The sequence below is a fragment of the Lygodium microphyllum genome, chromosome 10, assembly GCF_053477565.2.
Source record: "Lygodium microphyllum isolate KBCC chromosome 10, Lygodium_microphyllum_v1.1.10, whole genome shotgun sequence".
NCBI classification, from domain to species: Eukaryota; Viridiplantae; Streptophyta; class Polypodiopsida; order Schizaeales; family Lygodiaceae; genus Lygodium; species Lygodium microphyllum.
The window spans coordinates 18578941-18605657 of record NC_141144.1 but is presented as its reverse complement, the minus strand read 5'-3'; the positions used below and the strand labels follow the sequence as shown (position 1 = coordinate 18605657).

The window sequence follows — 26717 nt, the reverse complement described above, 5'->3', positions numbered from 1 at the left end:
GGGCTGAAAACTATCAAGCAAAGGCTGCACAAACTCAGAATTAACTGAGAAACCTAAAAAACATAGTCAAAGCTCCTATGTCTCCATCAGACACTGATAGAACTCACAACCAAGAGATGATAGACTAACAAACTAAAATAGGTAGGCTAACACCCCCTCTTAGATCTTGGGAGAGGGAGATGGGGAAGCAAAGGAAGGAGGGGGAGGAATCGTAGATGAAGAAGGGCTGCTAATGGGTAACCTAGAAGGAAGGGGAGGGGATGATAGTGGCGGAGGGTTAGTTGATGATGAAGAACCACTTGGCAACAAAAAAACCATCAATTAGATCTTTGGAGGCCTCAATCTCATCAAAGAGCACATCCCTACTCACCTTGATCTTTTGTTTCTTCACGTCGTACAGCCAATAGCCCTTCATGGTCGTGTCATAGCCCAAAAGATAAGCTTCTTCAACTTGGGGTCAAGTTTGCTCCCTCTTTTCTTCTAGTCCACATGGACAAAGTAATCACACCCAAAGAAGCGAAAGTGGGATACGAAAGGCTTCTTCCCAAAGAAAGCATCGCAGGGAGTCATATCCTTCAATGCCAAAGTAGGGGACCTATTGCAAATATGAATCATTGCAGCCATTGCCTCACCCCAAATGGGATTAGGTAGACTCCTATGCTCCAACATCGACCCGACGGCCATTTCAAGCATGGTCTAATTGGCACACTCCACCACACCATTCTAGGATGGGGTGTTTAGATGGAAGTACTCCACCCAAATATCGTGACCCCTGCAAAACTGAGAAAATAGGTTAGAACAAAACTTGCCACCATGCTCTACTCGTACACCACGAACATTGAAAGACGTTTCCATTTCCGCAAACACCTTCCACTCACAAAAGTGGGAGTACGCCTCGCTCTTGTACTCCAAGAAGTAGGGCCACACATAACAGCCAAAATCATCAATAATCAAATTGAGATACTTGGCCTTCCCGAGGGAGGCTATGCCTATAGGTTCACAAAGGTTGGTGTGAACCAACTTGAGCAGTATAGAAACCCTCCAAGAAGCAACTTGTGCATGAGGGCAAAGAGTGAACAAGAGGGAAATCGGGAAGTCCCTCCACCATCTACTTTCGAGAAGACCCTCTAGTAGCATCAAAGTTTAAATGCCCATAATGACCATGCCAAAGTAGTCTAAGCTTATGGGAAGACTGTCAAAAGACGACATACCAGCGAGATAGTAAGGTTTGCGAGGAGGAATGCGGAGTGAACTCGGCAAACACTAAGAAGAGAAGAGAAGAGAGAAGAAACTCTAATGAATGGGTGATGAACATCTGAATCATGGAGTGAATGTGATACAAGGGAACAAGGGTGTTGTAGGCAGCCTATAAATAGGCAATAGACTATCTAGGGTGGCGTTCGAAGGGAGGGCGTCGGTTGTCTAGGGTGGTGCCCCACTGTGGATGCCCAGCCCCTTTTTGGGGTTGTGAAACCCTAAACGCAAAATGCAAAATGCAAAACTACGGGTAAAGGGTTTCTCAACACCCCCTCTCACACCCAAAAAGGGAAACAAGAGAAGAGTGAGGTGGAGATGAAATGCTACATGCTGAAGAATGCTCATACAACAAGTGCCACTTGGACAATGTCTCTCATGGGAAAATTGTTCACTTACCCAAGCCCCCTTGTACAAAGATGATGAAATCATGCAATGCATAGGAGAAATGTCGGACTTTGTGTGGTGTTGAGAACCATAAGGATATGCTCGTACTCGATCTCGAGAGTAGGCTCCATCCTGACCAAGGGACAAAGAAGATCCACCCTCGAAGTTGAGAATACCACGAAGACCTTTGAAGATAGTCAAGAGACTGGATGAGCTGTAGAACCCGAAACTCAACCTCGGGAGAGAAACCACTGGCTCCGTACATCCATGCAAGAAGGAATATGAAGGCCTAGCCACCAAGTCGCTCTACTGAAGACCCAAGGGCCCCGATCAAGGTAGATCCTCTAGATCCTAGGTATGAGTAGAGAAAATGACTGCTCAAAGGAGAGCCACTCCTCGAAAGTGAAAGGTGATGATGTGTGAAGAACTTCATGGCTCAAACTTATCTCATATCCACATCAAACCTTATCAACTCACACTTAGATAAAAGTACGTGGCAACTCTACGTGGGAATATTCATTATCTCAAAAGAAATGCATCAAAAATTGTGCTGCCATAATCTAGAAATAGCAATCTAGCTCATAAAATGCTTACTTTGTCTCTTTTTGTGAAGCTTTGAACTCAACCACATTCTCTTGCCTATCATCGTTTCCATTTGTATAGTCAAAATCTACATAAATATGGACTGCAAAGCATCAGATGACAAAGAAAGTGCTACTGGTCGTGTCGAAGAAGGTATCTGCGACTCGGAAGAAGAAGCCAAAAAGCACCTAGAAGTGGCCTCTCAAACCTGAGTGGAAGAGGGTGGGGAAGAAGGCGGCTCAGGATGAGCCAAGAGTGGGGAATAGGCGCACGCTCTTAGGAGAGTGGACTGTGGAGGAGATATGGGCCGTGGAAGCCACTATACTCGGAAGTGGGTGGGGGAAACGCTCCAAATGAATACCCTTCCCACAATGTGGACATTTGTGGCTTCTTGTTAGTATCCTTCATGTCCTCTTTCTTGTCCTCGTATTGCTTCGGCTAGGGCTTCACCTTCTGCTTTCCTCCTCCCGAACCTACTATAAAAGCCTTCGTGGAGCCAGATCCACTAGTACCAACCTCTTTAGCCACTCGTCATGTTCCAAACAAGGCAAGCTTCTCCCAAAGAAGAGTCTCTCAAGTCCTCAATGTTAGAAGGCTGGTGTAGAACACATCGAACTTTGGAGATGACAATTGAGTCAAGAGAATGATTGCCTTATGAGATAGTCCTCCCCAAGGATGCAAGCTTATCCCTCATGTCCTCTAGTTTCCTTTCAAGAGAAATCTTTTGGGCAAACGTCTTTTTGTGATACAAAGACACAAGATTTGACCATACTTCCACCATCGTCTTCGACCTATGAACATGCACTAGGATAGAATTCTATATGCTCATGAAAAGAAAGAATCGGGCTCGAGAATTGAGTTGATCCCAAAGGGCTACACGATTGATCGTCCTTTCAACACGAGGATCCTCCATGGGATGAGGAATAGAGAGGGTAACAAGCTCCCAGAGATCAAAGGTGTCAAGGATGTATTCCACCCCTTACATGACCAAAGCAAATAGTTGGAGCCATCTAGCTAGTCCTCTTTCAGTAGAGAAGGGAGAACACGAACTTGAATTGGTGGTGCCATGCGAGGCAATTTACAGCTAGTAGAACTGCCTCTATGGGAAATATAGAGAGGGGGAGGAGGAGGAGAACGGTGATCCAAACGTTGAGACTACACAATAGGGCTTGGAGACCTCCAATCTTGTGGTGATCCCACCGTCTTTCAAACAAGTGATGAGAGATCTCCTCATCAGAGTCATCAAAGCCATTGAACCAGTGACAAGACATCTTCAACACCTACAAACACCCACAAAAATCTATGTTTTGCTATAGATGGCCCTGAATGGTGGAAATCGGCTACATCTCCGCAATAGGACGACTATAGATGGTCCGTCCATGTTGTACAGAGCAGTAGAACACAGAAAATCTATGTTTTCAGCAAGTGACAGATGGCTGAAAATCTGTATTTTCAGCCCCGGGTGGGCTCCTGTCAATGGGGTAACTCCGTGTACTCACTTCCATGATAATACCATGTGAGAGTGCACAACAAAAGAGAACCACAAACACGGAGAGAAAGAGAGAGAAAGAGAGTGAAAGAGAGAGAAAGATAGAAAGAGATGAAGGAAAGAAATCTACATTGACTGAAGAAGAATGCTGAATACAAAGGAGTGGACTGATCAGTCCTTGCATGCAGCTGAGGAATCTGAGTGAGGGCACCGGATCAGGCTGAAATGATGACAACATCACCAATGGTGACAAAGACAGAGAATATACAGCCTGCTGTCCACACCAGTGACAAAGGAGACTGCAACCACCAATGGAGGACCTGAAAAAGAAGTGATCTGCCCAGCCAGCAAATCAGCCATATATATCTTCAAACTCAAAAAACTGGTCAACCAGCTGACAAGGGCCCAAAAAATCTGGCTGACCTGCATTAAATGCAGTCAGCAGTAGTTGGACAGGGTGCAAATGCTGATGCGGCAGCAATAATGCTGACCTGGCACTCCTAGGGCAGTCGGAAGGTGGCACGAGCTGGGAACTGCCATGCAAAGGCTGCACAAACTCAAAACTACCTAACAAACCTAAAGAACATAGTCAAAGGTCCCATGTCTCTGTCAAACTCTGACAAAGCTCACAACCAGGAGATGACTAATTGACTGACTAAAATAGGCAAGTTAACACAACCAAGTTCTCTTAGTGACAGCTTGGTACATTGCTTCCTGCTGGTGCTTCCCCTCGCCCTATGTGGCTCAGCTCCACCCCTTAGCAAAATCTTTTGTGGGCCACTTCAGATGGGTCGAGGGGCTCCCGCGCCAAGGTGGCATGGATGACTATCATCGGATATCACTCCAAGGGGGAATAATCGACCCAAAAATCAAAGTCTAGCCCTCCTAGGCAAGCTACTCGTTTGTGGGCAGAAATGCAAGGTCTTTCAAGAGGGCTTCAAGAGTGTAGGCCACGGCTCTGCAAGGAGTCGAGGCCATCCTTCAGATGGATCTTCAAGACAGCCCAGATCATCCCACCCAAATCCTCCTTTCTTCACAATTTGCTACAAGTATGGCAAGGCTTGCATAAAGCCCTGATTCAGAGGCCTCCAGTATGTTAGGAGGAGATGGACCACCATCCAATGATCTGGGACCCCCAAGTTCGAGACCGAGACAAGATCCAGATGCAGCCTTGCCCACACTGTCAAAGTATTGAGGGAGGTCTACAAGGTGGCTGATCAAGTGATTTTACAGTAGACATCTAGCTGCCAGCAAGAGGAATTGAGACCAAGAGAAGGGAGATTGAGGCAGCAATCCCACGAGACTGGTGGGTCCCCCCCATGTTAGAGTTAGTGCAACTTGGAGAAGTGTGGGCAGCTAGGTTCTCACCAATAGTAGGCATCTCCCTATAGGTGGCAGGTAGAGTAGGTGGTGCTCCCACAAGGTTTTGTTCACAGTTTAGGCTAGCGGAAGGCAAGACCTCAATAGACGTTGCTAGGAGAAGGAGCTACTAGCTATACTTGAGGAGGATACATGTCATTGGACTTCAGGGGAAGATTTGGATGTCGTGAGTTCCGAGAATGGCACCTAGATCTAAGAGAGCCAACCTCTAGATGAGGTGGAGTGGGACCCTAGAGAGTGGCTTTGGCTGGCCATAGTAGTTGCCAGGAAGCCTTGGGGCTTCTTGGCCTACATAGCCCGGATTGGCATGCATGTTTTGATGTAGGAGAACATGGATTGGGCGCCCTCGTGCAGCAAAACATAGCATCATGAAGCCCCTCCAACAAACCTTTTGGTGACCCCTGTGGGATAGCTGGAGGCCACGGAGGGTGTCCTACTTGTGGCTACTAGCACATGGCGGCTTGGCTGTTGGGGGTCTAGATGTAACAGGACAAAGTTTGCAACTGCTGCCCATTGCAGCGCTTGGAAACTCCAAAGCACTGCCTTTGGTCATGTGAGGCAGTGCAGTTGGTGTGGAGAGGAGCTTGTCGTATTCTCCACCATGTGGCACCTAGCCTAGGGTATGTATCTTGGGGGACCGTCTGTTGAGAGGCACTTAGTCAAGGTCGCCACTTACTGTAGGAGGCCAAGATGCATGGCACTATTTTTCTCATTGAGGTAGGCTCTTGTGCTATGATCAACTTGGAGGCACTACCCATCCGTCAAGTACTAGAGCCTACAACAAAGCGATCAGAGGCGTCGGAGATTATTGAGAGCCTCATAGTGTGGCATATTTGGAAGGCACATTGTTAGTTGGTTCTAGACGGTGAGTGCTTGTCCACATATATGACTTTGGTAGAGCTCTAAACCTCAATCATCCACTCCCTTCGTGGCAACTAGGATCATGTGCAAGGCAACTTCCGAGCTCATGAGGAGATCCAACACCACTTCTTACACACTCGAGGTGCCCATGCCTGTTCTTCACAATGCAAGCAAGCAACCCCATGTGCCGATACTCTCCACCTCTGTGGCTTCTATCCCCCATTCCCCCTTGACTGTCTTGAGAGGCTTGTATATATGATTCTAATATGACTTTGTATCAGCTCCAGCCAGTCTATTGAGCACATGTACTTCATTGTAAAATCTTCTGAGTAATATAACTAGCCACATTTCTCTCGGGGAAAAAAATGAGGACTGAGTTTCACTCCCTCTACTAGTATCCACCATTACAGACGTCTTCTACGACATCCCCCTACCTGGAGGACTGCATTTCGCTCCCTCCATAGAGCACCCTCATCCATGCAATTCAATCATCTCCTAGCTTGTTCAGAGTCATCGACTTGAGAGACTGCTCCCCTCAATACCGGTCCTAGAGACGCAAAACCTTGAGGCTCTCCTCCATCGTTATCTTCATCACTTACAGCTCTTGAGGACTGAGTTTCGCTCCCTCTACTAGTGTCCATCATTACACAGTGTCTTCTATGGCATCCCCTACTTGAAGGACTGCATTTTGCTCCCTCCATAAAGCATCCTCATCCACAGGTGCTACCACGTGCAGGCAAGACAATGCAATCGTTTGGTGTCATCGACTCAACTCTACTCACCTCAGTATTGGTCCTGAAGACACACAACCCTGAGGATCTCCTCCATTGTGTTTGTACATGATTCATTATTTCATTCACTTCTTGTGTTTCTAAATTCTAGGTTATAGTGTTTGTCACTCATGCTTTGTGTTCTTTCTCGCACACCCTGCCATTTCTTTACACGTTCCACACAAGCTCATACTCCTCTTCACGAACCTGTTCCATCTTTTGGTGCTCACAAAGCTGCTGGCTCTAAAACCAAATGTGAACTGGAGCCAGTTTGTATTTTAAGTACAGATGTGATGCACTTGGGGGTATACTGCAGAAAGAAACAGGTGGCCTGTGAGGTTTCACCGCTGGTTGAAGTAGGTTGAATGAGATCCTATGTTTGATCCTATGTGGCTTCTACAGTCTTGAAAGATTTGGGTTTTCATCACTTTGATTTATTTCATTTCACTGGTCCATCTTGCAATCCCAAACAGTATCACATTTCCTTGTCTGTTGCTGATCATTGATTCTGTGGTGATACTCGCTAAACTTCTGGGACTGCAAACTGCTGTTTAAGTGTGTCAGAGTTTCTGCTTATCACGAGTGCAACCCGCTCTCTGTGGATGTCAGAGTCTCTATCACCTTTCAAACTTTAACAGCCTGCATTTTAGGTGGGAACTCTATGGTTCTTTAAAGTCAACCTCGGACTGCGAATCCAAAAGGCAATCCTATGATAGTTAGCAGATTTCATTTCATCCTGTCTCTTATTCATTACCAGCCATAATATTTGCCTGCTACATTTGAGTGCAATATCTCAATATACATAATTTGCAGCCACCTTCGAATGAAGGGTCGCATATGCAAGAGAAACCATCTTTGAGGATGTCAAGCATTACATCAACACTCTTGCACATGAACAAAAAATAGGAAGCATAATGAGAAGATCATTAAGTAAACAAGGAATGAAATCACTTCAAGATGATTTAACCAAGTGAGTTCACAGTCATGATTCCTTCAGTATTGAACAGGTGGCTACTAAAGGAAGTACAGAACTTTACCGGCTTCTCAAAGCTACATCTTCAAATCCTGTGGCCGAAATGGCTCGTCCAAAACCAGACCAGGCAAATATGCGAAGTTTCCCAGCCAGCCGTTGAGCAACATTGGAGAGAATTGCATCACTATGGTGATCACATCCGCACAAAACAAGCTCTTCCACAGTTCCAGGAATAAACTTCATTGCTGAATCAGATAAATGCCAACAATCCTGCTCAAAACCGTGCAAAAGAAATCAAATACAAATTTTATGAGTCAGTAAAGAGCTCATATTTTACAGCTCCATTGGTAGACAAGTTTCCCTTTGATATCCTTTACCATCCTAAGAGAGTCAGTGTTGTCTTTTGAGGCTTTATTGAGTGACAAAACAGCCTTTCTTTTTGGAAGAATGCCTTTTGGCATGCCTCTGTGGATTAACAATTCTGTTTTTCATTTACTTTGCCTATAAAGATCGTGGCACTATGCTAGATGATGCTCAAGTCCATACAAGACACATGGCAAGAAAATATGTAGAAGCTTCACAAGTGTGCACTAAAGCAAAAGGGGTTTGGTGTCACCTTGGTGTTGTTGATGAGGAAGCGAACTGGTGAGCGAGTCTCACATGGATATGGGAGGGGAGTGTCATGATATCATGATGTTGTATAAGGGTCCTAAACAAGTGACCCACATGCCACTTGTACTTCAGGTTGATGGGCTCTGCTCAAACTTGCAGCAATTAAGGTATTTCATGGTTTTGCCAGGGTTTCTCCACCTTCTGTAGAGAAGAACCATCGGTTTCAAATTTTCCTACGCATTCTTGCAGTTCAGAGTGATTTCCCTCTTCAACTCTTCCCCCCTTTGTATACAATGGAAATTGGGCAGCAAAGACTGAACACATAAAACTGTGAAGGTAGAAGCAAGGAAAAAGTAGAACCAAGAGTTGAAAGCCCTGTATAGAGGTGAGCCCAAAATAGGCAAAACTCTAACAAAAGGTCCAACATGTAGGCTGGCCAACCAGCAAATCAGGAAAAATGGTCGGCTATAAAATGGGTCTGGACCAAACACACTAGCCCAAAGGGTAAAATGACTTTAGGGACCCAACATATGGAGTAGGAAGAAATACCTCACCATCCCCTCTCAGCTGCTAAGTAAAAAGGAACCAGATAAGTATGGTTGGACATAACTTATCTTGCCATTCGAGACAACACTTGGGTTCAGTGACTCACTTCTGTTGCAACTGTCAGCCAGCCAGTGCTGCCATCCCTTCCTCTCTTCTCCGCTTCCTCTTCTTCACACCTCCATGCCTCCTCTCAGCCTCCTCTCCTTCACACCTACTCTTGCCCCCTCTCCACCAAACCTTTTCTCCTTTGATCACCTCTCACACTCCTCATCTGCTTTTGTGCACACAGGCACTGCACTGCCGGTCCCAGCTGTCTGCAACCTTACTCGTCTCTACCTGCCACCACTTCATTTCTGCTAACAGTCCACCGCCTCTTCATCTTTGCTTGCAACCCCTTCTTTCTTCTCATTCTCTCACTTTTCTTACACCCCTGACTGTGTGACCTTGCCACTCCCTTCATAGCACCAGCTTTCGCCCCTTCACTTTGCTGACAGGCTTATGGCATGGGTTACCCATCCAGCATATGCAGGAAGCCTCAAGTCCGACACCAGTGCAACCTGTGGTTGCACCCAAGTCGACAACCTTGTACATAATCTTATCCAAGGAGCAGCTTCAGTCCATGAGGACAATAGAGGCGTACAATCAGAGACAAGTCATCCACCAACACTACCCTCCAATGCTTAACTTTGGGATTGGCTTCACTTTATTAAGCATCATATCCTCACACTTTGCCCAATGGAAGAGCATATATTTTTTTCCAATCCTTCTATCCTATGTGAGAGATCATGGAACCATTGTCACAAGGCAGGCCTTTTGGGTCAGGCTAGATCTAACTAGGTACAAGCACTTGGTTGGGCCCCTGATATGAGTCAATCATGCCTGACCAAATATCTCTTTTACAGTTACCATCTTGAAGTTACCTCTTTAGCACCATTGGCAGGCTGCTTTAAGGGTTTGAGGTACTTGCAAGGCACCTCTTTAGCACCATTGGCGGGCCACTTTGTGGGTTTTGAGGTATTTGCAAGGCACCCCATGTTAAGCTAAAAATGGTACAAACTCAAAATGCGTGTGTGCTTCAATGACCCAAAAGCAAAACCCTAAAATTCGGTTGGTTCCATCTCAATAGTAGAGAGTGTGCTAAGTCACTTGTATCTATTCCACCATCCCAACCTCTCCAGTCTTTTATCATCACTATTTACAGCACTCCGTCATCATTGCCTAGCTGCTGGTCTCTCCAGTCTTTTATCATCACTATTTACAGCACTCCGTCATCATTGCCTAGCTGCTGGTCTGCTCCTGTGACTGCTCATCAACCTGAGCTGACTGCCACATCCTCATCCATACAGTCAGCTGTTGCATTTTTTAGTTTTCAGCACTTTTCTACATCATCCTCTACTCCACCTGGCGGTTACAACCATCATGTCTTGTTAAGCTTCTCCTTCACTAAAGGCCTTGCGGCAGCATTATGCTCTCAGTAAGGAGAAGAATCATCCTCGCCCTCACCTTCATCCACCTTACCAAATGTTGTGGGGATGACAAATGTGAACTTCAGAGAATTCATGCATAGCAAATACCCTGACTATACTCCTTTTCTTCACAGTCCTTAATAACATGATCTTTGGCCAATACCTATGATAGATTTTATTCCCATTTTTTTTATCATCCCTATCAGCCTTGTTTGTTTAAACAATATTTGAAGATTTCTACTTACTAGAAGAAAAGGCAGCTTTTCCTTTCATTTTCTGACTAGCCATAAAATGAACCTATTTTGCAAAGATTGTTCTTCGTACAACAAAACAGAAACCAGCTCCTCAAATGACAAAGCATTTGGATTGCCTTTTAGCATCAAATGAAGAGTAGATGCAAAACTCTGATAAGAATCAAGAAACCATAAGAACAATCTGCACAAGTGAACGCTCTAGTAAAATCTTATCTATAGCAATCAAATCTTTCTTAAGATCTTTTATCTTTGTCAAAAAACTATCCATGTGGTCACCTTCATCTATATGTTCACTCTCTAACTGCTTACGTAAGTAAGGAATACGGACCTCGTTTCTTCCTTGAAACAAACATACAAGTAAATCCCAAGCATCCCTTAGTTGTCTTACATGAGCAAATATGTGGGATTATGTATTTAAACAAAAATTGTGATCAAAGCATGAGCCTCTGCATCTCTACCATCCCAACAAATTCGCTTATAAGAATAGCTAGTGGTAGTGTTCTAGCATTAATAAGAGTAGAACTAGAACCTACAGCATCCTCACCAACACCTATTTCTATTGTTTCTCTTGCACTTGCAACTTTCAAAAGACCACCAAAGCATTTTTCAATTGTGCAAAAGTTGCATGTATAGAGGAAAAATATGAACAAAACCAATATGTGTTGTATAGCACGATACAAAGGAGACTATAAGGGCTCTTACCTATGCACAATTGACCGTTGTTGAAAATTATACGCAAGAGGACAAAATAAGATTGAGCGGAAAATCATGCATTTTAATTTATGCGCTTTAATTGCTTGCTGTAATTATTTATTAATCTGATTATTACCATCCTCTTTGAGAAGGATGACTGGTTTCATGTGTGTTAAAACACTTAGGACTGCAGAGGCACTATTTTCCCTCTCTCTGAGGTTTTGTCTTCCTCGCCCTTGTATACATGCCTATTCACTTTCAAGGCACACTTAATCTTATAAATCTTCTCTATTGATACCTCTCAATATGCTTTGAGTTGTGCTCTTCTCAACCTTTTTCTTCTCTAAGCTGCGCATGTGCATTCTTACAATCCTAAATCCAACAATTGGTATCAAAGTGGGTATTAGTGCCGTCAACATCCTTCCCTTTATTTTCTCAAATTGGGAGGGTTTTAACCGAGTATTCAGAGGCCCACATATATTGTGGGAAAACATTTTAGGGTTTAGTGCTATGAGATTTTTGATTCGGATTCATTTCGGCTTTTGTTTGCACTACTCCTAGTACAACGCAAGCTAGGCAACGAACAACTTGTTCGCCCCAAAACTAGCGCCCCTCGCGATATTCCTTCATCTTCTATTACAAATGGATGGAGTACACAAAGATTCTTTAATCTCCTTTGCTCATCCAAGTGCCTCTTGCTTAATATCCTGAAAATTAATTTAATAATGCAAGAAATTTTGAAAAATGGATTAGCAAAGCTGCCACTTGGCAAAACTTGCCCATACAAGTGAGAAAACTTAAAAGACTGGTTGGAGACTAGGAGAAGAGAGGGAGAGAGAGAGAGACAGAGAGAGAGATCATTCTGAAGTCTGGGAGTTGTGGGAAAAGGTTGTTTGCAATAAGCGACAGTAGTAGGAGGCATTTCCATCCCCTGAGAAGCAGCCAGACAGTAGGCGACAACTACCAAAGAGTGCCCTACTATTGGCGACAAAATTTGGCAGGAAGCGACTGAATATTCTAGGATTCCTAGTAGTAATTGACAACTTCCATGGTTGTCTAGACAAAGGCACCACCTTATTTTTTCCATTTTGCAAAAGTCAATTTTTTCTCTCCTCGGGATTCTCTCTCATTCTCCAACATATTCTTATCCTTTCCAAAAATTTCCATCAAATTCAACCATTGGAGGTGGAGATTTTAATGAATCTCTTCTGTAAACCCTAATTTACAGTAGGAATTAGGGTTTCACAACTGTCTCGAGAAGCATGCTCAAAATTTAGGGCCTAGAGACTTGAATTTCAAACTGGAATTGGAAATTACAAGAGATTCAAGTGGCCCTTTAGTCAGCAAACATTCGGGGCTGAATTTGTCACCCAAGGAGCACAGTTGAAGGCCAATCCCTGAGCAAATCAAGGGGCAATTTGGTTTGAAGGCTCATTGGTCATTTATGACACACATCACTACCAAAAAATATAGTTATAGATGCACCAAGAAAGCCACCCATAAGTCCCCCACAAGGCTATAGGACAACGCTATGGTCTTTCTTCACCTAGAAAATAGTTAGAAATGCGATTTATAGATAACAGAATGGAAGGGCACAAGATGAGGATGGCCTAGTGGCAAAACATTTCTCACATGCTTGTGATATATTTGCACGCATATTCAATAGAGTAATATGTGAGGGGTTTCCTATGAGTTGGTCAGACAAAACTATAATCCACTATTTAAGAGTGGTGATCCTTTGACCTATAGCAATTAGAAGACCATCATGATCGGCCATACATTAGCCAAGATATATGGATCTATACTAGAGCATGAACTTAGTGAGTGGGTAAGATACAAGGCAGGAGATCACAAGAACATGCAGGTTTTAGACATGGGTATACCACACTAAACAATATCTCCACACTCAAAGCCATTATTGTCTACTATTGCTTTGTGGATTTTCGCAAAGCATTTGATACAGTGCCTCATACACGCATTATGCAAAGACTGCACGATATTGGAGTATTAGAGGGTATAAAATGGGCTATTTATGCACTGTATGAGATAGTGATAGGTCATGTACAAGCACCTAGATAGCTATTAGAGAGGATTAACATTACCATAGAAGTGAAATAGGGATGCCCACTTCCTCCATGTTGTTTGGTTTGCATATAAATGAGGTGTTTGATTACAATAATCAAGGAGGAGGAGCTAGAGCCAACCTAGTAGGCGTGTCGATATCAATAGTATTGTATGCAGATAATATTGTTCTCGTTTCGGACTCACCAAAGGGATTACAACCCCAACTAGATAATTTGCATACCTTTTGTAGAGACAGACCTCACAGTGAACCTTGGGAAGGCCAAAACCATGGTCTTCAACACTTCAGCAGCATGGGTCACTAGATTCATACACTAGTTCATAGTTGGAGGGATCATAGTGGAGCATGAGGGAGTATGTTTATCTAGGAGTCATTTTCTTTGGCTCATAATTTTTGTTGAGAGGGGCAACAAAGGCCCGTTTGGCATGAGGCTATGCAACACTATGGGCACTCAAGAGTCAATGAGCTCACATATAGTTTCGGGAGCCTTGCACCAAATTATGGCTGTTTGACACCCTAGTCACACCTAGATGACTATATGGAGTAGAGATATGGGGCTAGAGCTTGTACCACAAGTGCCTAAGAAAAGTAAATTCGACCCTTGAACCAAAGGAGACCATTGTGCCACTTGAAATTTGAAAAATTTCCTCCTTTATCTTGCTGTGATTTCTACATAGGTATGGCTCCATGTTCATTCATCAAGTACTCCTCCTGGATATCATGGATCCAATCCTTATAAATAGTGGATATAGAAGATACAGAGTATATCCACATATATGAAAATGCATCCGCCACTACATTATCTTTTCCAACCATATAAGAGATCTCAAAATCATAACTCTATAGAGTAGCTAGCCATCATCCTTGCTTTGGAGATAAATTGAGCTAAGAAAGAAAATACTTCAAGACTTGATAATCACTTTTGACCTTGAAATGGCTACCATAAAGGTAATGATGCCATTTCTTGATAGCATGAAATATATTAAGCATTTTTTTCCCATAACCATAAAGTCCTCTTTCTTTATCGTTGAGCTTCCGACTTTCATTCCATGGCCTTGATACAAAACAACCCCAATGCCACACGCACTAGCATCTCCACAAATGATAAATTTCTTTGAAAAATCCAGGCACACAAAGATGGATGTTGAAACAAGTAAAGACTTCAACTCATTAAAGCTTTATGTCGCTATGGCATCCCAAAAAAAGGCTTAACGCTTCAATCGATCAATAAGAGGTGTTGCTACACGTGCATAATTCTTTATGAAGTGCCTATAGAATGAGGATAGACCAAGAAACCCCCTCAGAGAAATTGAGTTGGTAGGAATAAGCTAGTCCTTAACACATTGTACTTTCTCAAGATCCACCATAATACCCCTTTCATCTACTATATGACCCAAATACTCTACCTCATTTGCCCTAAAGGTGCACATACTTTCTTTGGCAAAGAGTTTGTGTTTCCTCAATGTATCAAAGACTTCCATGCATGCTGCAAATGGTTTTCCTTATTCTTGTTATATATAAGAATATCATCAAAGAAGATAGGATTGTCTTGAACAAGAAAGGCTGCAATATTTTACTCATCAAAGCCTAGAAAATAGCAAGTATATTTGAAAGCCTAAATGGCATCACTAGAAAATGGCAGAGACCTCTATCAGTTTGAAATGTTGTTTTGTACTCATCTCCCTCTTTTATCTTTATTTGATGATACCCTGATCTCAAATCAATCTTTATGAAGGCCTTGGCATCTTTCAACTCATCCAAAAGGTCACTGATATAGGGAATTGGGTACCTATTCTTAACGGTGTTATTGTTAAGGTCTCTATAGTTGATGCACATCCCAAAAGATCCATCATTCTTCTTGGCTAGAAGCACTGGAGAAGCGAATGGTGATTGATTTGATTGGATGAAACCCATTTTCAATAACTCTTTAACCTGTTTCTCCACTTCTTCTCTCTTGTACTTAGACAATCTATAAGGTGGCTTATTAATAAGCTTGGTATTGGGTGCCAAATTTATTGGATGATCCACTTTCCACTTAGGTGCAAATGAAGGAGGCTGAAATAAATCCTTGTACTCTTCCAAAAGCTTGCGTAAGAATGGATCCTTTTCTTTGGATGAAGAAGCTTGTTGATTTTCGTTTACCTTGGAGAGGAGTAGAGTGAATATGCAAGACATAGCATTGATTTCTCTTTTAAGCATCTTGAAACTGATTAGTTCTACTTATTTGCTATCACTTTCATGAGGAACGATATGCTGTCCCTGCCAAGTAAACTCCATTTGTTAGGAAGACCAAAAATATATTTATTCAACCTTGTTAAATCTGAAATGCCTCCCACACACATTCAAAGATTTAGAAAAACATTTAAGTAGTCCCTCACTAATAAGCCTCTTTGTTGAAGTGACTTCTCCCTAACTTTTCTTTTTCCATGGGAGAAATAAAAACCTCAACCATGGCTTTCTTAAATGCATCACATAATGGAAAATTTGGCCAATTCATGTACCTCCACCAAGTATGGGTGTATCCCTCAAGATGAAGAGCTACATAACAAATCTTTTTCTCTTTCGTGTGTGCGTAGAGAGAAAAATACATCTCCAACTTGTTAATCCACTCTTCCGATTCAATAGGAGAAGGATTATCACCTTTAAAGTTTGGGGTATTCATTCTCTCTTTGTATTCTTTGTCATAATAGTGGGACTGTCCACCGTTAAAAGTCTATCCATGAGAATGAATTCTTTGTGAATCACTACCAAAAGAATGCTATCCAAGAGAAGGGTGATCATAAGCATGTGGATTAAACTTATACTATCCAAAATTTGCCTTGTCTTCAAAGCTTCTCTCTTTCTGATTTGATTTAGGCTGCAATCTGCCATATTTAGGAAACTCTTTATGTGAAGATGGCTCTTGATTAATACCCCCATGAGGCCAATGATTAGGCTGAGGATAAAACTATTTATAGAAAGGATCACAACTATGCACATCCTCCTCCCTAGGGCTGGAATGTAAGTCCTCATGATGCTCATGATTCCTTGGAGTAAATATGCAATCTTCCTTTGAATCTAGTAAAAATAGAAACTGGCTGAAATGAATCTTTGACCCTTGATGGTCCTCCCACTTGAAATGTGGAGTTAACATGCTGATTTGCCTGATTATTCATGGTAGATTCATTGGGGATTGAAGTAGAACTCAACTTCTCAATCAATACACTGAACGCTGCTATTAATTGATCAAAACTTTGTTCTAATGCTTTGATAGGCTGCTATTAACTAATCAAACTTGGACCTTGTGGTGTTGTCAAGCCGAAGAATACCCTTGTTCATATGCTTGACATCATTTCATATCCATTTGAACATAAGAGAGATTATCTTCAGCCCTATGCTCATTGACATTTGGGACTCTAGATGAACATCCCTCTCCATTGGTAGTGCTAATACCTACAACATCTTGACTAACATTGGAAGGATTGGGCTCAGCATAATATGCCTGCAATTCCTCATTTATACAACACATTACTTAATCCTTCTTTTTGCTTTTTGCCATTCTTGCATAGGTGCAGTAATGAATGACCGTCTATCAGTAAACTGTCAATAATTGACTGATTACTTATCCAATCCAAGTGATCTTTGGCTTCAAGCTAAGCTCATATGATGGGGAAATACTAAATAGCAAATATACTGATATCTCAATTTGGAAATAGCTTGATGGTTGAACTCAACACAAATAGTGCTCCCCTGTTGGGCTGTCTATGTGCTGTCTAGGTAACCCCCTCACTCTAGTAAATTCTGTAGCCACTTTCTGAACCTGTCAGAACAGGACAGCGGCCTGTTTGGACCTGTAGGAAACCTGTTTAAGCCTTTATGCCCTATAGACCTTTAGAAAACTGTAGGCAAACCTGTAGTAGACTTGTTGCACTTGTCAATGACCTGTATAGAACCTGTGATAACTGTAATTGACCTGTAAAGACCCTATTTAGACTGTAATTACCCTGCAACTGCCTTCAACTACCATGAAACTTCACAATGACTTCAAACTTCAGTACTCCATGCAGGTACCTGTGGTGAGGGGTATAATGATAGTCAAGGCTCCCTACACAAGCTCAGGAATACCAAGGGGTGTGCAAAGTTCCTCCTTGGGCCTGGTTGTGTACCCTTTGGAGTCCTAAGTAGCAAGGGAGGGTCATCTCTCTTTTGTCTTGCCACCTCATCCAACATCAACCGTTTTCCTTGGTTGAAATGATATACATGGCAAAATTATTCTACTCTAATCAAACAATGATACAGGGAATTCAAATGCCATTACAATTTTCAGGAAGGAAATGGATATTATGGAATGAAATGGCTGAAATGGGATGAAAGGGAGTAAGGCTTTACTTGAAGTACATCAATGACTCACTGATTGTACAATTACACTTACCCTTTTAAGATTATTTTCCATCAATCAAATCAAGGCAAGATCAAATGTCGATGTTAGAATCAATCCAATGCATTCAAGATACTTTTGGGAAGGATTCAAGATGATTGAAATCAGTTAGACAAGGATTTGATTTCACTGACATTGAGCCTAGGCATTAACCATTGCAATCAATATATTCAATTCCAATGAAGAGATGAAAGTTTGGACAATAGTAATTTATTTTTTTAACAAAGAATTGGCTCAGCAAGTGGCAAAGAGATTAGAAAGAAATTACAGAAAAGTACCTCATTCTTTAAGACCGGTTATTGATCAATCAAAAATGATGTACCCAGCCACTGAACAATGAATGATCTCTCTTGAAAGGAGGCTCCAATATAACCTTCAGCAGCTCCAGGTTGCATAAAACTGCCCCATTGACAAGATTGGGGCTGAATATAGAATTTCCCCTAAATTCATAGCTCTATATAGCAATCTTGATCAAGAAACCTTCAATAATGCTCCAATATTGCAATCTTCAATGTACCTCCAGCAATGCTTGATAAACAAGAGTTCAATGCCAAGAAATGAAGCCTTAAGACTAAACTTTGAACTTCACTAAAGCTTTAATGGCTGCCCTGCTTGAATAGGGATTATGAAGAAGAAGGAAACTCTAAATGAGAAAGAAAGAGCTCAAGTAATGCTCTAGTAGCTTGCCAATAGAATGAGTGGGGGGCAGTGCCTATAGTCATGGAGGCACTCTTCAAAGCAATGACTTTTTGGGTCAAACTATAGGAGCTTCCATACCACAAGTACTCCAAATTGGCAGTGAGTTCATCTAGACGAGTAGCAGAGGGTGAGGACTATTGGTTTTCATAGATGTCTATTTGGATGAGCTTAAATCATTGCCTTCCACTATTTTACTACAACCTTGACTGCCCTACACTTTCTCTCAGTCCATCAAAGCTACATATTGGGACTAAAACAGCAAGGACATGGACCCATCCACCACTCCCTTTAAGACCAAGGATGGAGTTCTGCAGAGGCCACTTCTTGTGCCTCTTTGATTATGGATTCACTACACGCCCACTATACATGGACACCCATCTCCCCCATGCCATGGGGGCTACTATTGGACATATTTGCACCTCCTTTCACAGGCTACAAATGAAGACAAGCAAATGGCAAATACCCCAATGAAGGATAGGATTTGCTAGCTTTGTGACCAAGAGCTTGACACGGAGTAACACTACATATGTAGATGTATAGTACACTATGACATATGGGGATAGTACCACTGCCTCTTGTGATGGCTATGAATACAAAACCCCATGTATGGTGTGGTATTGGCATGATGCCTTGGGCACAAAGTAGCATGCACAATAATGCATCTGCATCCCTTGGTATGTATGGGGCTCAAGGAATGAATGTGTTGAGAAACCCTTCACCCGCAATTTGCGTTTTTGTGTTTCTGTGTTTTGCGTTTAGGGTTTGCAGCCCCAAAAAGGGGTGCCATCCTAGACTGACTGTGCCTATTTATAGGCCACTCTCTCATTCATTCCTGACGGTTGATTCATTCAGTCCATCACCTCTTCTCTCCAACCTCTCCACTACCCTCACACCCCTTCAGGAGGACATTGCGGTTCTTGGTTCATGGCTGTCTTCATCATCTTCCTTGTGCTACAGCACCCTTGTTCCACTTGTATCACATTCACTCCATGATTCAGATCTTCATTATTCCATTCATCAGAGTTCCTTCTCTCTTCTCTTCTCTTCTCTTCTCCATGTTTGCTGAGTTCACTCCATGTTCCTCCCCGCAAACCCTACTGTCTCGCTGATACGTCATCTTTTGACATGGTATCAAAGCTAGATCTGCTCAAACAGTGGCAAAGATCCTCCACTCCAATGAAGGCAAAGACCCATGGCGGGTTCAGCATCCACTTCTCTTCTTCTGTTGCATCAACACTCTAGCTGGCGGTTGCTCCCTCCTGCATTTGCCATTTTTCAGCCTGCGTTCAAGGCTACTGTTGCCGCCTCCACCTCCCCTTTGCTGCGTTTTACTACAGCGTTCTACTGCTGTATTTTACTACGGCGTTCTACTATAGCGATCTCCTATTGTGTTTTACTACCACGTTTTACTGCATCATTCTACTGCGGCATTCTACCGCTCTAGCAGCTCCTCCCTGCTGCTGACACTACTTTCGGGTATAATGACTTTCAAGACCCACATCTTCTCCACAGTCTACTCTCCTAAGAGCCCGCGACTGTTCCCCACCATTGGCTCATTCTGAGCCTCCTTCTCCCCCATCCTCTTCCACTCAGGTTCGAGAGGCCACTTCTAGGTGCTTGCAGGCTTCTTCTTCCAAGCACCAGATACCTTCTTCGGCACAACCAGCAACACTTCCTTCATCATCAAATGCTTCGCAGTCCGTGAGCCATGAGTTGTTGCATTCCCTTTCTCTCTCAAACTGGGATTCAAAAGGGGATTTTCTTACTTCACCCTCAGAGGGGGCTTCCAGTTCTTCGACTTTAGAGGGGGCTCCTACTTCTACTCCTGATTTAGAGAGGGACCCTATGTGCCATGAAGTTCTTCACATACCACCACCTTTCACTTTCGAGGAGTGGCTCTCCTTTGAGCAATCATTCCCTCTACTCATACCCAGGATCTAGAGGATCTACCTAGATCGGGGCCCTTGGTAGCAGCGACTTGGTGGCTAGGCCTTTATATTCCTTCCAACATGGAGTCACGGAGCTAGTGGCTTCTCTCCCGAGGTTGAGTTTCAAGCTCTACAGCTCATTCTGTCTCCTGACTATCTTCAAAGGTCTCCTTTCAGGTGGTAATCTCAGATTACAAGGTGGATCTTCTTTGTCCCTTGGTCAGCATGGAGCCACCTCCTGAGATCGAGTACGGGCCTATCCTAATGGTTCTCGGCACCACACAAAGTCCGACATTCCTCCTATACATTGCATGATTTCTTCATCTTTGTACTAGGGCGCTTGGGCAAGTGAACAATTTCCCGACAAGGGACACTATCCAAGTGCACCTGCTGCATGAGCGTTCTTCAACATGTAGCATTGCATCTCCACCTCACTCTTCTTTTGTTTCCCTTTTTGGGCCTGAGGGGGGTGTTGAGAAACCCTTCACCCGCAGATTGCATTTTTGCATTTCTGCGTTTTGCGTTTAGGGTTTGCAGCCCCAAAAAGGAGTACCATCCTAAACTCACTATGCCTATTTATAAATCACTCTCTCATTCATTCTTGACAACTGATTCATTCAGTCCGTCACCTCTTCTCTCCAACCTCTCCACTACCCTCACACCCCTTCAGGACGACATTACGGTTCCTATTTCGTGGCTGTCTTCATCATCTTCCTTGTGCTACGGCACCCTTGTTCGCCTATATCACATTCACTCATAATTCAAATCTTCATCATTCCATTCATCAGAGTTTCTTCTCTCTTCTCTTCTCTTCTCCATGTTTGCCGAGTTCACTCCATGTTCCTCCCCGCAAACCCTACTGTCTCGTTGGTACATCATCTTTTGACAGAATGTTGATCGTGCAAATGCTTCTTATGGTGCTAGGTTATGATGCAAAGGAAGTAAGCGCGCCCTTTTTACAGCAGCAAGTTTATGATAATTTGACTCCCAAGGAGACAGAAAAGGACTATGATGAGGGTGGAAAAAGGGTGAAGTTTGAGGCCTTCAACAATGCACAAGACAAGCTGAAGGCATTGACCTTCATTCAGTAATTTGATGCAGCCTATTTAGGAGGCAATTTCACTGAGTCCTCTAAGATTTGAAAGGCAACAACTTTCTTGAAGGAAAATGCATTGTAGAGGTGGTCCACACTTCTAATGCAAGGTAGAGCACTGTCAATATGGGTACAATTTAAGCAAATATTTTCTTCTAATTGATTGACGAGCACCTTTGAAGCCGACACTGGATATTATGACTACTTGGAATAAGTTGGATGCATCATAATGTAAAAATTTAGAGCAATACAATAAGAAGTTTTGAAATGCATTGATACCTATTACTTCTTATCGAGCTGTCCCTCTTAATGAGCAAGTGGATTAGTATTGTTGTGAGGTGTCTAAAGAAATTAGAGATTTTTGCATAAAGACCATCATGACCAACATGTCACAACTCATAGAGACAGTAAGTACCACCGATGCTTTCCTGTCTAGAAAGGATCCAGGCTTCCAGATGACGATGAATCGTCATCTAAGAAGCTTTCAAAGGCTAAAAAGAGGAGCAGATCTGAAAATAGAGCTGAGAGGAGGCAAAAACAACAAGGAAAAAACTTGGAAAACATTTTCATAATACGAGTTAATGGCTGCAAATAAATGCTTTGTATGTGAAGAGGAGGGGCACATGGCAAGGGATTGTCCAAATCATAGTTTTAATCATACGCATATGATTGTTGATACAGAAGTATGAAAAACATATGAAATCTAGAGTATGATATCTTACTTCAGACTTGACCATCTTTTTTTTGGGCCAGGGCTTAACGATTTTATCAAAAACATATCACGTGCCAGTAGAGACAACATCGTATGGCAACCACTAACCATCAATGCTCTAATTGTATCTTGACTTTAGCCATTGAAAATCAAAGTTCTGATTTTTTTTTCGCAAATAAATGTTGTCTACTAATCATTGAATGCCTTACTTGTGGTGACTACTTTGTAGAATCTGAAGTTACTGAAATAATAAAATTCTAATTTTTCAACTTCTTATTTTAGTTACTCTAGATACTCTTTTTTTGTTTTTAAAAATTGAAAATTAGGGCAATGTATGATTTAACCTCAAGGCCTAAATCATACTTTCATACTCATCTCATATGACGTATGATTGCAATGTGAAAAAACTATGGCCCCAATAGGCAACAAGCTGAAAATAAGGAAGATTAGAGGTAAAGTTTCCAAGAGGTACTTAGTGGAATTTCAAAATTATTCACCAATGGATGCCAAATGGATGGAAGAGGGTGACTTAGCAAACCACTCTTAATAGTTGTAACTTTACCTAGAAGCCTTTAAATTAGAGCCGACTTTAGATTGGGCCCAACTAGGCTCAGTAGAGCTTAGAATGTCCATAGCATTGCTTAATGCTCAAGGGGGAGATGGCACTTCCACTCCTCTAGAGATGGACAACTCTAGTATGTAGTGGATCTAGGTTGTATTTAGCATGCATCCAGGCTATTGTTTGCTGACAGTATATTCGCCAAGAAGCCACTATTCAATGTACTAGTCACTATAGTTGGTATACAAATGGGTATGGTTATCATTGCAGTTGTAAAACTATACATTTGCACCAATGTATGATCATTAGAGTGTGGTCAACATATTATGATTATAAAAGACTGATTATCAATTGCTGGTTTTTAGCGTATGGTCATTATTTTTCAATGACATTCAGCTGGGTTTTATAGACAACAGCATGTAAAATAATGCCACTAATAGTATAGCCATGGTTTATGCTTAGTTTATGCTTTACTATGGTCCTTTCATCAGAACACTTTTGAGATTAAGTTAATGGATGCATCCACAATGGTTTTAACATTGCAGTAGTTTCTTTTTGGTTAGTTATGACTTAGTTATGAGTGCTGGAAAATTCAGTATGACTTGGATAGTAGCATAGTAGAACAATAGTAGGAGATGTTCTTTAACAATGATGCCTATGCTTTTTTAAGTTTAGTATTAGTTTGCTTTTGTCACCTAGCAATGCAATCAAGGACGATTGGAAGGATTTCGAGGAGATATATCATGAGGGCATTAGAGAGTCCTTGCTAATAGGCTTGCTACTAGGCAAAGATTACACTTGTTTACAATCTTCCCCTTTGTGCCCTCTATGTACAAGACATGTGGAATATAAGCATGTTTTGTGGGATTGCTTGGAGACAAAATAGTGTAGGACTTATGTTAATAAGGTTTTGTGAAAAGTGCTCTACTAAAACATGAAATAAGTTGGAACAAGTGCTTTTTGGTGATTGGGGCAATAAGAATGAACCTACAAAATTTGCGTAGCAATCTTTACTTTGATGTTTAGTGTAGTATGGAACTATAGGAATAAGATACTTTTTGAGAGAACTAGGACACCATAGTTAGTTTGTGCTTTTGTGGTAAATCATCTTAAGGATGATTTGTATTCAACTGTGATTGACGTCAGATAAGATAGAAGCAGTAATTTTTCAATTGCTGATTGAAGGCAGTAAAGAGAGAAAAAGCATGCTGAAATTATAGATCCAAATGAATAGGATATTACCCCAATGTTGGCAGCGAGCAATGAGATGCTGAAGTCAATGACATTTAACACCAAACAGAGTGAACAGCAGCACATATAAATAAAAAAAGCTCACAAAATAACTCCTTCACTGCTGATTGGGGTCAGATAAGATAGAAGCAGTAATTTTTCTATTGCTGATTGAAGGCCATAAAGAGAGAAAAAGCATGCTGAAATTATACATCCAAATGAATAGGATATTACCCCACTGTTGGTGGCGAGCAATGAGATGCTGAAGTCAGTGAGATTTCAGGTTGGAAATTCACCAAAGAGTGAACAGCAGCATATATAGATAAAAATAGTCTAATAGATATGTCTGAGAGATGCAACTTATCTTCAATGTTGAGAAAAATCAACACCAAACAGGCCCCAAAAAGGACATCTTCAGTGTGTAGCAACCAAAGAAGATGATTTGAGGTAGAAACCCCAAATTTTGGCAGCTCAAAGGTGAAGAAGCACGAAATAATGTCAAGAGGGACAGTTTGGATGCTGAGGAAGTGAAATTGGGCAAAATCCCCTTTTTTGGCTAATTAATGATGAAATTGCAGAAATTATAAAGATTCTTTACCTAAATGTCACCCCATATCACACCAAATGTCGAATTGAATCTCGAATATGATGAATTCGAGCAAGATTCGCAAAAGTGCCAAATTTTATGGAGAAATTGAAGAGAAATTTTGTGAAATATTTACGCGGATGATGCTTAATGTCACACTAAACGCCAAATTAGGCCTAAAATTGAATGAATTCAGCCAACATTGATAAAAAAGCCCCAAATTTGCTGACAGGACTGAAGGGAAACTAGAGGCATACAGCAAAAAGCCCCAGAATTGACAATGAACAGCATCAAGATTCAGCAAGTTGTGGAACAAATTCTTCAAATCAATAAAGAAACCCCAAATTTTTCTTCAAATTGGAGTCAAATTGGATGGATTTGATGATAATCCCTAATTTTTGCCCAAGTTGTGTTCGGAAAGGGCAATGTGGGAGCATGGACTTGCTTAGTGCATACAAAATAAGGTTGGAGTGTTGAGACTTTGTGGGGTGGCTGACATGGCAAGTCAGCCACATCATGATGACAAAAGGTACTCGTACAAGCATGGGTCAGCGTGCAACAAGTAGCAGGTTGGCTAGTGGGGAGTGTCCAAGGCAGTGATGCAAGTTGAGCAGGGCACGGCTGGTTTAGATGGCAGCAAAATCAAAATTAAGGATACGACAGCCCAAGAGCAGGTCAGTGACCAATTGGTAATGTAAAGATGTAAAGTGATGTCTCCCTTTTTGAGTGCTGACATGGCATAAAGAAAACGCCCAAGCAGCTAAGAGAATGGTTCTAGGACAAGGGTGGCAGCCCGAATGTTGGGTGGCTGTCAGTAGCGTGCAGCTCTGATCTTCTCTAGACTGTCACCCCTCTCTAAGTAGGTGCAATGTGTGGTCCTTGTCTGGAAAAACATCAAGGAGTTGTGATCGTCTATCCCCTCTCCTGCAAGGTGCCCAATTGGAATAATGTTGTGCAAGCCTCTGGATCACACGTAGGAACTAACCCAATCGTCACTAGTCTAGGTACTCCATAATTGGTCTTAGGGAGGTGTCACCTCTTGGGGTATCTCACTCAGACTGCATTATAGGCTCTGCATCTACAAATGAGTGCTCCTCACTCCCCACCTCTTTCTGATACAATCTGCAAAACCTCTTGCCTCTAGGAATGTGAGCTACTCTCCCTGTCTCAATCTCAAGTTGATGAGAGGAGACCTTGAGCTAAACAATGGCTACCCACATCTCATGTAGCATGTATACATCTGGGTATCTAGGTCTCTCAATGAAACTATCCGCCATGGTCCTCATGAAGTGGTCCCTGTAGTATGACATCTTCGGGAGCAGAAGCTACTAGGGTGAGATCCATGTATGTTGTAGATGCAGCTGATAGAGATCCTATTGCATGATCATGTTCCTCCTAGTGTGAGAGAGGTGTATGGAGGAAGAGTCAAGGTCATACTGGAAGGGGGGGAGGTGGTCCATGTCAAGACTCAATCCCATGTCCCATGAGCCACTACTCTGCGTGTGCATACAATGAGCTCTCATGTATTGCCTGTGCTAGCTGTCTAGAAGCCTCAAAAGCTCTCCTAGGCAATCTATCTAGGTGCATGACTCATACTCTATATATAAAGTCGATGGTTTGGACAAGAGCCTCCATCATCATGGGCGGTGCTGCAAACTCTGCTCTTAAGGATCTCATGTGGTATTGATGGTTTGCTATGGATCATCCTTGAGAGCATGATAATCTACGGTTTCTCAATTTGTGTCCATAGATATGTAGCTAGGCCAGGGGTCCAGACTCCAAACTAGTGCTCCATACATCATGGCTGGTGTGGCCAATGTGTCAAATAACCACCTTCCTGTGCGGAGCTCATGGAGATGTGCTTGACAGCACTATCTCTCCAGCATAGCTAGTGCAATGTATCCTTGTGTGAGTCAATCTCTAACTGCCTGTGCCATGGTGAATTTCCCACCGGCATGGTAAATGTGACTCCTAGGCAGATATATGAATCCACTACCTCCACCTGCCCTATTCCTAGAGTGAGGACTGATCTCCTGTGCACTAGGGCCGATGTGTGGAAGATTAGGATCTTGATTTTCCCAAGATTAACCGTCGATCAAGACTCTGTGCAAAAGTCATGTAGGGCATGGAGATGTTGATGTAG

At 42.4% G+C, this 26717-nt stretch overlaps 1 protein-coding gene across 4 annotated transcripts in view; it reads right to left on the bottom strand.

The window, feature by feature from the left end:
* The window catches only part of LOC148029761 (uncharacterized), a 128267-nt gene that overhangs the window by 78973 nt on the left and 22577 nt on the right, over positions 1 to 26717 (bottom strand). For all 4 annotated transcript variants that reach the window (XM_087686076.1, XM_087686078.1, XM_087686079.1 and 1 more), the window contains exon 4: positions 7761 to 7966. In XM_087686076.1, the coding sequence (XP_087542202.1) occupies positions 7761 to 7966 (206 nt within the window). The remainder of the gene's footprint in view (positions 1 to 7760; positions 7967 to 26717) is intronic.